General features: G+C 35.6%; 1 protein-coding gene across 3 annotated transcripts; it reads left to right on the forward strand.

The window, feature by feature from the left end:
• Positions 1-459: 459 nt before the first annotated feature.
• On the forward strand, positions 460-10116 carry LOC109094243 (phosphoethanolamine N-methyltransferase 3-like). Of its 3 annotated transcripts, none has more exons than XM_019107934.2 (12): positions 460-695; positions 1994-2171; positions 2785-2940; positions 3652-3788; positions 4770-4927; positions 5000-5194; positions 6216-6305; positions 6584-6673; positions 8037-8159; positions 8686-8817; positions 8987-9103; positions 9816-10116. In XM_019107934.2, exons 2-12 carry the CDS (start codon positions 2008-2010, stop codon positions 9924-9926), a joined length of 1473 nt encoding a protein of 490 aa, XP_018963479.1. In that variant the 5' UTR covers positions 460-695; positions 1994-2007; the 3' UTR covers positions 9927-10116. The 3 variants fall into 3 exon arrangements, 2 of the variants coding, with proteins under 2 accessions (XP_018963479.1, XP_018963477.1); XR_006156415.1 differs by lacking the exon at positions 460-695 and adding an exon at positions 726-971 and having other exon boundaries at positions 8037-8175; XM_019107932.2 differs by lacking the exon at positions 460-695 and adding an exon at positions 727-971.
• The last annotated feature ends 1954 nt before the right edge of the window (positions 10117-12070 follow it).

The following is a 12070-nucleotide window of genomic DNA, read 5'->3' on the forward strand; positions in this document are numbered from 1 at the left end:
TTACCGTTCATTTAAATGCATTTACTTACTTATTCATTCATTTAGTCTTTTTTAATATAGCTAGTAATAAATCTGTCAAAAAGGTAAAAAAAAAAAAAAAAAAAAACCTTCAAAAAAGGTACATTCATTATATATTTAATATATTCACTAGAGTGGCATGCCAACTAGATCTCTGATTTTCAGCTATGTGAAATCTTTTTCTGCTACATGGAATATAAAACGATTTCTTCATCTTTAAACACATCAAATATAATACAAAACAACAAAAATAAAGCCCAACATGAGCACAATACCAAACAGCGCAACAAGGGACTGAATTACACATTAATTATCATATTAACTGGTTGCTGTTCATTTAAACGTTTCTCTCAGCTTTGGCTTTAGAATGCATGAGGCAATATTGCGCAACGAGCGCGCATTCCTCTCTAGAGCGCGCACGAGGCGAGTCAGCACTTTTTCAGCAGAAGCCGGTGCGCGTGTATAGAGCTTTAATTACACGTTACGTTTTTCGCTTGTTTCATAATTCCGCATCACCATTAATAAACCCGAGGAGGGGCATACCGGCGTCTCTTTCCCTCTTCTCCATTTCTCCAATCAGAAAGTGTAAGGATATGGTCTCATTCAGCTTTGACGCCTCCCTCTCCAAACGTCTGTGAACGAAGACTGAGGGAACGTGCATCCAGTCCGGGCGAAAGGTAAGGGAATCCCGTTCCATCACTGCCTTTCCTAACCCCCCTGGATTTCAGTGGGATTATTATTCATGTGTAAAGCGCAGGTCTCCTCCCCTCGCCCTAGTGGTCAGCGGAGTAATATAGACCCGGACAGGACAGCGCGCATGAGTGTTTAAACAGACTTACAAACTGACTGAACAAACTGTTCCGGTGGAAAAGAGTTTGATTTATATCTGTATATTCCGTTTTGTTATTTAATTTAATTTTTTATTTTTTTCTATTTCACTGATATGGAAAAAGGTAAGACAAAAACACATGGCATTTTTTCCCATGTCAATATTGCTTGTACGAGATGATGAAATCAAACTTAAATGTTTCATGAAATATGACTCACTTTGGAGTTATGTCATTTGGAATTATATAAATCGAATTTAATTAGCAAATTGGTATTTAGGGATTGACCCAGTTGGGTTTTTAAATGGCCAATACAGATGTCAGGGGGACATTCCCAATGCCAGTATTTTGTCAAATATTGCTTGCATGAGATGATAAAATGAAACTTACTTGAACACCATCTCTGTATTCAGACATCTATCAGTTTAGTCTTACAGAGTATAACTTTAAAATAATGTTTGGATCCTTCAGACTTCAGTTATTATTGTAGATACATTTTGCAATAAGGTATATAGGAGATTTACCTTTTTTTTTTTAATGGCCTGATGTCTGGAGAACATATAATTAAAAAAATATATATATAATTCTGAAAAACTACATAATAATATAATATAAATAATATAAGATTTGTTACATTTAAATTAAAACTTATTTTACATAATAATTATGCAATATAAACCCATAAAAAAGAAATATACTTAATCTACAAAACTACTTCAGAATTTCATATTTAATTCAATGTGTTGCTTAACTTTTTTTTTTTTTACAAACATGGTCTGAAGATGTGCAGAATTAATATACACTTTTAAAAAATGTATAGGCTTCTCTGGTTTCATGAAGAATCTTTTACATCCATAGAATCTTTCCGCTCCACAAAAGATTATTTATAGAGGGAAAATGCTCTTTTTTAAAATGTTCTTCACACTTCTTTTAGAATGTTCATTGAAAAGTAATTCGGGGAACCTAGAATTGACCTTATATGGCACTGTGGCAAAAAAAACAAAATAAAATAAAAAAAAAATAAAAAAACCTTTAAACCCTTTTTTTAAAAGAGTTAAGTCAATTTTTCTCAAGGTAACCATGAATAGAAAATCTAGAGAAATAGAAATATCCTCAGTGTCCTTACCTGATGGGGTTTGTATCCACAGAAACCGAGCGAAACATGATGACGGAGTTCTGGAAGGAACATTCCAAGTTTGCAACAGTAGAGGAGATGATGCTGGATACAAACGCTCAGGAACTGACCCAACACGAGCTGCCAGAGATTCTCTCCCTGCTCCCTTCTCTGGCTGGTTCTGATGTGCTGGAACTCGGTGCTGGAATCGGGTCAGTGATCACTTTGTCTTTGGATTTTGAAGAGACCTGAAGATCTCTGATGTTTGGTTGAACAATATGTACAAGTCCAAGCCATATTTCACCTTGAAATCAAAAGCACATACAAAATAGCAGTTAATGTTTTGCATAAAGAAAATAAGACTAATAAATAAGAAATTAATAAAATAGGTTTCATGCTAGAAATAAAATCATCATAAACTGAAGGTATTGCAACAAAAACTATCATGATGTATGAACACTTTACAACTTATACTTATTATTTACAAGATATTAAAGATACAAACAAAATTACTAGATCAATTCATGGCAACCTATGTTTTTATATTACTTGAACTCATTAAAATAACTGAACCAATTAATTTTTAAGTTATACGAGATTCAACAAGAAAGGAGTTTTAAAAATGAGTTGAAAGGACAAACAAGGAACCTTAATTCAACAATACTCATTGTATACAAGTATGAAACTGTCAAATGAAAATGATGAAAATCTGGAGGAAATCTAATCAAAAGGTCAAATGGTTAGGTAATCTGTTTCTTGGCTAGTACTAAGCTTTTAAGCATGGTTTATTTGCTGCATTGTTATCATGTCCTTTGCTCTTTTCAGTCGGTTCACACGTCACCTCATTGGCAAGGCCCGTCATGTGACTGCTGTGGACTTCATGGAGAAGTTTGTGGAAAAGAACAAAAAGGACAACAGTCACCTGGGCAACGCTGAGTTCATCCAAGCTGATGTCACAAAGCTGGACTTCCCTAAACACAGGTATATATTCAGCCCTATAATCACAGCTACAGTGCGTGCAGAAATACTAGGCCAGCCAATATTCTGATCATATTTTTTTCCAAGCACATTTTACCAATACCAAACCACATCAATCTCAATAACTACTATTATAATCATTTATATGATTATATACAAAGATAAAAAGATATTAATGGCAAAAGACTCGAAGAATTAAGTGTTAGTCCAAGAATGAAACCATCAGGAACACTTTATTCTCCAGCGCTACCATTTTTCAAAACTGCAAACTACCTGGAGTCTCCAGAAGTACAAGGTGTCAGGTTCTCAGAGACTTTCACAAGCTGAAGTGCCAAGGATTTTTAGGCAAATAGGCTAAGAGCGCCATTGCTATGATTCTTATTATGAAAAGCACTGATTGGCCAAACTTTGGATACACCCTTAAGGAGTCATCAGTATTTTGGTCCATTTTCCTAGAAAAGAAAGACAGTAAATAGTAAATGTGTATACAGTATAACAGCTGTTAGTGTACAAGAGTTCACAGCTTCACATTGATGGATCCATGAAGAACATTTAACATCTATGGAATCTTTCCATTCCACAAAAGTTTCTTTATAGCATAAAAAGGTTCTTTAGATTATTATTCAATTTTAATTTCATTGGGTATAAAAAGATCTGAGAAGATGCATCCCATCACATCTGATGTCTTTGTGCATCTCCCACGTTCTGTTTCAGTTTTGATGTGGTCTTCTCTAATTGGCTGTTGATGTATCTGAGTGATCAGGAGCTGAAGTCATTGGCTGATAAGTTCCTCATGTGGCTCCGCCCAGGCGGCCACCTGTTCTTCAGAGAGTCCTGCTTTCACCAGTCAGGTTAGAGAAACAACACCCAGTAATTTGACACTTAATGGCAGTGATTTCTTTCTTTCTGAACCACACTGCAATCTTGTTTTCTGAATGATGTGACACAAATACAAATAAATAAGCACTTAGTGTGACAAACCTGTATTTCTAGAATCTATAGTTTTGCAAATAAATGATAAACACTTTTAACCACACTCTAAAAAATGCTGGGTCAAAACAACCCAGTTGCTGGGTTTGTCCATATTTAACACAGCATTTTTTTTTAGAGTGCATAGTTTATTACAATTATTATTATTATTGGAGCTTAAAATGTTATTAAACACAGAAATGTAGGGCTGGACATGATTTATTTTATCATTCAAAAATAAAAGGGATTTGATATGTCCAAAAAAAAAATATAGAGAGACACAACGAGTTACTGCATTTTGTTAACAATTACTAGAACAAATATATATATATATATATATATATATATATATATATATATATATATATTTTTTTTTTTTCTTCCATATAGTGTAGTGTTTAGCATAAGTGAGATGCTATTATATTTTTATTAACATTTTGAATTTGTTTTTATATTTTATACATATGTTTAGATTTTCACTTATTGTTTTACTTTCAAAGTTATTTTGTTGTGTTTTTTTATTATTATTAATTTTTTTTAAATATGTCTGAACAGTTTTCTATTTGAGTTTTATTTCCAGTTATTTTAGTACATCAAGTTAAACCATATTTACATAAGAAATGTTGCCTTAGCAATTAGCTGAAATACAATAGGTTTGAAGTTGTTTTATTTATATATTTTATTTGAGTTCAAGTTTATTTTATTTCAGGTAACAAAAGTTTGAGTTAACTATAATAACCCTCATATAGCGCACACTGATCCTCATGCTTTATTACTTTTATTACAGCTTTAGAGTAGATTATTTAATATTGTAAAAGTTTAAGTTTTTCTATCAATGTTAATGTCTTTTTTTATGTCCACAGGTGACTGCAAGCGAGATTTCAACCCCACGCACTACAGAAGCCCTGCTTACTACAACCACCTGATGACGTCACTCCTGCTGGACGAATCAGATCAGATAGAGAAGAAATGCTACGGGTTTGACATGGTGCTCAATAAGACAGTTCAGACCTATGTGAAGGTAAACCAGTCAGTCAGCAAATTATTTTAAGGGCATGAACTCTGTCTAATAAACAGAAATGCTTTGTCTTAGATGAAGAACAACCAGAACCAGTTGTGCTGGCTCATGCAGAAAGTTCGTCGTGATGTGGTTCAGCAGCATCAGGGAGGCTTTTCCACATTCCAGGAGTTTCTAGATAACCAGCAGTACACCAGAAGAGGAATCTTACGTTACGAGAAGATGTTCGGATCAGGATACGTCAGCACAGGCGGATTCAACACCACCAAGGTCAGGGATGCAGAATATGTAGGGTCATACATCTTTAGAAAAAAAAAATGCCATGTGAAGTTCATTAAAAATACAAAGAAAGAAAGAAAAAAATTTATTATTAATTACAATCTACAATATACCACTTCTAAAGCTACAATAAACCCAAAAAAAAAACAAAAACAAAAAAATTACCACCAAAAATTAACATAATAAAAAATAAACTGTACACATTATTATTTCCTGAAAATGAACATCCACTTGAATGAATCTGTTGACTGAATGATTCAATCAATGACTCGTTTATTAAGACAGCAACAGTTCAGTGTTCTCGTTTTATTTTGACAAGCAGCTTGTATTTGATACTAACCACTTATTCTAAATTGGCAAACGCGCTGTTTGAATCGTTCAATCGAGTGGTTTTAGGATGAATGATTGAAAATGACCCACCCTCAAGACAGCTGCTTTTTCCTAAAGTCGTAAATAATTTATGCTAAGCCTATGCGGCACTATTTTCCGAATGAATTAGTAAAATAAACTCGTTTAATGACTCAGCTTAATAAATGATTATTTGGCGTTTTATTTCATTCTTTCCGGTTGAATGAATGAATCAGACAGGTTGTTTCGAACCTATCATTTTTGAAAATTAGTTAAATCATTTACTGACCACTGATCTAAATATGTTTTCCACCTACTGAAGTAACTATGTAACTTTCAAAAACAAAGTGTAGTACCAAAAGTGTTTACCAGACTAAACTACTGAAGTAACTATGTAACTTTCAAAAACAAAGTGTAGTACCAAAAGTGTTTACCAGACTAAAGTGTTTGTAATAAAATTATTAACAATTTAAGCAATTTATTTATTAATATTTCTGTCATATACTTTTATTTCTGGTTTTGAGGATTCCTCATTTTTGGCTCATGGCTCAGCAGTGGAGAACTACTGATCTCTTAATTCTCAGTGTTATCTCATCATTTTAGTGAATAATTAATGGATTGTTTTCTCTTAATCTCTTTGATATATTAATCTGTAACCTATTAGGAGTTTGTTGATATGCTGAACTTGACCGCCGGACAGAAAGTTCTTGATGTTGGCTGTGGGATCGGAGGTGGAGATTTCTACATGGCCAAGGTGAGCCTAAAATGTAATATTTCAAATTTTTAAATGTAACTTGTGATGGGTTTACGTGTTGCTTCAGAACGTGTTTCACTCTCCTTAAGTCTGTATTTCTCAAGACCTTTAAACAAGCAAACCGTAATTACATATTATTAGACAGAAATTCTGTTTTGTCTGTATTTTAGTGTGGTGCACATTCTGACCCCTTTCACATGATCATTCACAGCTGTAGTGTCTGATTACTGTGATACGATTAATTACTAACTTACTGAATGATCTTTTTTTAATGACAGACCTTTGGGGTTGAGGTTCTGGGCATGGACCTGTCATCAAACATGGTGGAGATTGCCATTGAGAGAGCCGTGAAGGAGAAACTGCCATTAGTAAACTGAGTTTTTCAGCAAATACCTAGCAACACCCTGGCAACCGCATAAAAAATGCAACAAACTACACAGAACAGCTTTGCAACTGCATTGAAACACTAGCAACCAACCGTAACAAACGTGTAACTCCATAGCAAAAGCAACAACTCAAAAGAGCTTTGCAACTGCATAGCAACACCCTGGCAACCACCCAGATCACTACAGCAACCCCAAAGCAAATCACACACTACTCAGAACAGCCTGTCAACTGTATAGCAACACCCTGCATAGCAAAACCCATCAAACTGCTCAAAACAGCTCAGTAACCACATAGCAACATCCTAGAAACAACCTATAACAACGTAGCAATTGCATAGCAACACCCTGGCAACCACATAGCAAAATCCATCAAACTGCTCAAAACAGCTAAGTAACCACATAGCAACACCCTAGAAATCACCTATAACAACCTAGCAACTCCACAGCAACACCCTGGTAAGCAGCCATAGCATAATAGCAACAACTTATATTAATCTAGCATCTGCATAGCAACACCCTGACAACCACTTAGAATACCCTAGTAACTACAGTACATAGCAAAATAAAACAACTAGTAGTTTCACAACTGCATAGCAACACTCTGGTAACCACACACAACACCCTGGCAACCACCTATTATGACTAGGTTGTTACAACGTAGCAACACCTGGTAACCACCCATAACACCATAGCAGCCACCTTTAACAACCTAGCAACTGCATGGCAACACCCTAGCAACCACTTATTACAAACAGGTTGTTACTACGCAGCAACACCCTGGTAACCACCCATAACACCATAGCAGCCATCTATAATAACCTATCAACTGCATAGCAACACCCTGGTAACCACACAGCACCCTGGCAACCACCCATTACAACTAGGTTCTTACTACATAGCAACATATTTGCTATCATTTAATATATAATATAATACTAAAATATGAAATAAAGTATTTAAATAAATACATTTTATTTAGTTTTATTTTTGTAGTAACCAGTATTAAAGAAGATGATATTAGTATAAAAACACCCTGGTAACCACCCATAACAACTGCATAGCAACATCCTGACAACCACACACAACACCCTAGCAACCACCTATTACATCTACTGTAGGTTGTTAATACATAGCAACACCCTGGTAACCACCCCTAACATAGCAACCACCTATAACAACAGAACAGCTGCACAGCAACACCCTAACATCCTAGTACTAAATGTTTCCACAGAAAATTTTGAAATCTCTTTTAAAATGTTAAACAGTTAAACTGCATTCTGGGAAAGCTCTGAGAGTTGCGCGGCACTTCCTGACAGTAGAGCAACTGTCTGTCCTTCCACTGCAGGTGCAGTTTGAGGTGTCAGATGCCACAAAAAGAAGGTTTCCTGACGCCGCGTTTGATGTGGTTTACAGCAGAGACACGATTCTGCATATCAGGGACAAACTTGACCTCTTCGGAAAGTTTTATGTGAGTGTTCTTACAGGTAAAATCCTGCATGTGTGCATTCATTTCATGTCTGTCACAGAAACGGCATACTGTATATTTTTACATATGCACATAAGGGTTGTGTGTGTGTATGAGGATATACAAATGATTATCTGTGTGCTGTAGGTGTAAATATACTGTCACTGGGTAGCAGGTGTTCCAGTGAATATATGTGTGTAGGTGTTTGTGTATGTGGTTTTAACAGTTATGTTCACCTTGACCCTTCTTTATTTTATGTTTGTTACTAAGACTCAAATGAGTGACACATTATGTATGGCTTATAAAAACAAGCTTTTGCATTTGTATTGAACTATTGAGGATTCGATCCAAACAGGCAAATGCAGTGATGTAGAGTAAGCAAATGCTGACATGGAAATAAGTCTCAGGAAATAAGAGAAAAGAATATGCGTTTTCTGCCCTCTACTGGACAAATGAGTTATTGTCTTAGAAGTGATGAAAGGATGTGTATTTTGAGGTAAACTGTTCTTTTAATGTGTGTGTGTTTCAGTCATGGCTGAAGCCAGGTGGGAAACTTCTGATCAGTGACTACTGCTGTGGAGAGAAGCCTTGGTCTCCAGCGTTTCAGGATTACATTATCCAGCGAGGATATATCCTCTACACACCTCAGAGATACGGACAAGTACAGACCTCATAAAATCATAGTGTACTATTAAAGCTTGTTTGGACTGAGATTTAGTATTGATCTGTTATGTAATGCTGATATCGGTCACTACAATGCTATCAAAGCTGGCGCAGGAACAACAGGCTTGTTTATGCTCTTGCTGAGTGTGTTTGTGTGTGTTTTTTAGTTCCTGGCTGAGGTGGGATTCAGTAATGTTCGCGCTGAGGACAGAACAGAGCAATTTATTCAGGTTATAAAGGCTGAACTGCAGAGAGCCGAGGAGATGAAAGAGGAGTTTATACAGGTAAACAAAACACACTCCTGCTCATGTAACGTCTGCATTACATTTACAACCACACATTTGCATACTGTTGGAGGAAATATTTTCCCTTTTTCCATTCCTTTTTATTTAAGCCACATTTGCAGGCACTGAAGACATGTTTCACTTTCATTTAAGAGGTAGTTCACCCAAAAATGCAAAGCGACTCAACCCTCTTAATGCAAGCCATTCAAGATGTAGATGAGTTTGTTTGAACATATTTGGAGAAATCACCTGCTGGATCCTCTGCAGTGAATGGGTGCCGTTAGAATGAGAGTCCAAACACCTGAAAAAAAAACATCACAATAATCCACAATTAATATTATGGAGAGAGGACACATATTTTATCTAGAAGTTAAAGGTTTAAAGTTAAGAAATGTCTTAAGGATTTGTTTCTTATGTAGCTTTCACTTCACAAGATGTTAATTGATGGACTGGAGTCGTGTGGATTATCATGTTTTTATCAGCTGTTTGGACTCTCATTCTGACGGCACCCATTCACTGCAGAGGATCCATTGATTAGCAAGTGATGTAATGCTACATTTCTCCAAATCTGTTCCCGTGAAGAAACAAACTCCATCTAAATCTTGAGTAAATTTTTCATTTTTGGGTGAACTGTTCCTTTAAAGTTTGAATGAATATTGTTGGAAAGCAAGCAGCTTACCGTGTACTCTTGTAATCTCGGTCTCCTCCACAGGAGTTCTCTGAGGAAGACTATGATGCCGTTGTAAACGGATGGACAGAAAAACTGCAGCGCTGTGAGACTGGAGACCAACGCTGGGGGCTTTTCTATGCCACCAAAGAATGAGAGAGAGGAACAATCCAACTAATGATCAAATTCAAATCAATATATTTCAGATGCTATATTAAACTTACTGTTCTTTCTAATTCTGTGAATTGCACAACAGTGCGCAAGATTTGAGCATCAGAGCTGTAAGGCCGACATACTGTTATGCAGCATAAATTTTAATAAAATTCTGCTTTTCTGTATAATTTAATTAGTTTTACGTTTTGATTGTATATGCTTGGGCTTTTAATGTGTTTGATAAAATCCTCAAAGTCAAAATCTATGATCTAAACAGCTGTTAATACACAGTGAACTTTATACCTTGATGGTAACTACAGATAAACAAAAAAAATACAATTAATAAATAAATACATAAATAAATAAAACAATAATATCTGCAATTATCTTCCAAGACACATTTTTGTCCATTTTTGTATTAGCTTGATATCTCAGAGAAACCTTACAAAGAAAATCATGTTTGTCTGTCATGATTTGGCCAGTGTAATCATATATGATATTTTTATATTACGCAAAACATAAATTACACAGACACAACAAATACGGAAATAAATATTTTAAAATAATTATATAAATACAAATAAATTATAAAAAACAATCATATATGATATTTTATGTGTGTGTGTACAATGCAGCATAAATTAAAAGTAAAATGTAATTTAAAATTACTTTCACTTTTAAAATTAAAATGTATTTGCTGTTATTTAATATACAATATAATGCTAAAATATGAAATATCCCATCAAACTGCTCAAAACAGCTCAGTAACCACATAACAACACCCTAGAAACCACCTATAACAATGTAGCAATTGCATAGCAACACCCTGGCAACCACATAGCAAAACCCATCAAACTGCTCAAAACAGATCAGTAACCACAGCAACCTAGCAACTCCATAGCAACACCCTGGTAAGCAGCCATAGCGTAATAGCAACAATTTACATTAATCTAGCATCTGCATAGCAACACCCTGACAACCACCCAAAAAACCCTAGCAACTACATAGCAAAATACAACAACTAGTAGTTTCACAACTGCATAGCAACACCCCGGTAACCACCGAGGAGTGGATGCCGAGCTTCCATATCCTCCACATTGATACAAATTATATTATTACATTATTTCTTGTTTAACTATTAATCAAGTTATGGCAAAAGTGAAATGTGTAACCTTATGTGCGCTATTAAAGAATACTAAAGAATATTAAAGAATACTGCTTCATGCTGTACTTCTACTCTCTAAGATGGTGACTTCATAGTGTGTGTGTGTGTGTGTGTAACGAACCATAGCAGCCACCTATAACAACCTACTGTAGCAACTGCATGGTAACACCCTGGTAACATCCCATAACACCATAGCAGCCACATTTAACAACCTAGCAACTGCATGGCAACACCCTAGCAACCAGCTATTACAACCAGGTTGTTAGTACGCAGCAACACCCTGGTAACCACCCATAACACCATAGCAGCCATCTATAATAACCTATCAACTGCATAGCAACACCCTGGCAACCACCTATTTTGACTAGGTTGTTACAACGTAGCAACACCTGGTAACCACCCATAACACTATAGCAGCCACATTTAACAACCTAGCAACTGCATGGCAACACCCTAGCAACCAGCTATTACAACCAGGTTGTTACTACGCAGCAACACCCTGGTAACCACCCATAACACTATAGCAGCCACCTTTAACTGCAACAACACCCTAGCAACCTGCTAGGGCAACACAACCCCTGGCAGCCATCCATAACACTTATTACAAACAGGTTGTTACTACATGCACACACCCTAGCATCCACTTATTACCCTGGTAACCTACCCACCCTAACCACCATAGCAGCCATCTATAATAACCTATCAACTGCATAGGACCCAACACACAGGACCCTGGCAACCACCCATTACAACTAGGTTCTTACTACATAGCAACATATTTGCTATCATTTAATATATAATATAATACTAAAATATGAAATAAAGTATTTAAATAAATATATTTTCTTTTATTTTTATAGTAACTAGTATTTATAAAAGTATTTCATATAAAATATAGCCTACAATGAAACGAAATGTGATAACGTGTAAAAACTCTCAAAAAGAAAGAAAAAAAAGTGTGCAGATGAGATGTGCTCTGTGG

Source organism: Cyprinus carpio, chromosome B14 (assembly GCF_018340385.1).
Source record: "Cyprinus carpio isolate SPL01 chromosome B14, ASM1834038v1, whole genome shotgun sequence".
Classification (NCBI taxonomy): Eukaryota; Metazoa; Chordata; class Actinopteri; order Cypriniformes; family Cyprinidae; genus Cyprinus; species Cyprinus carpio.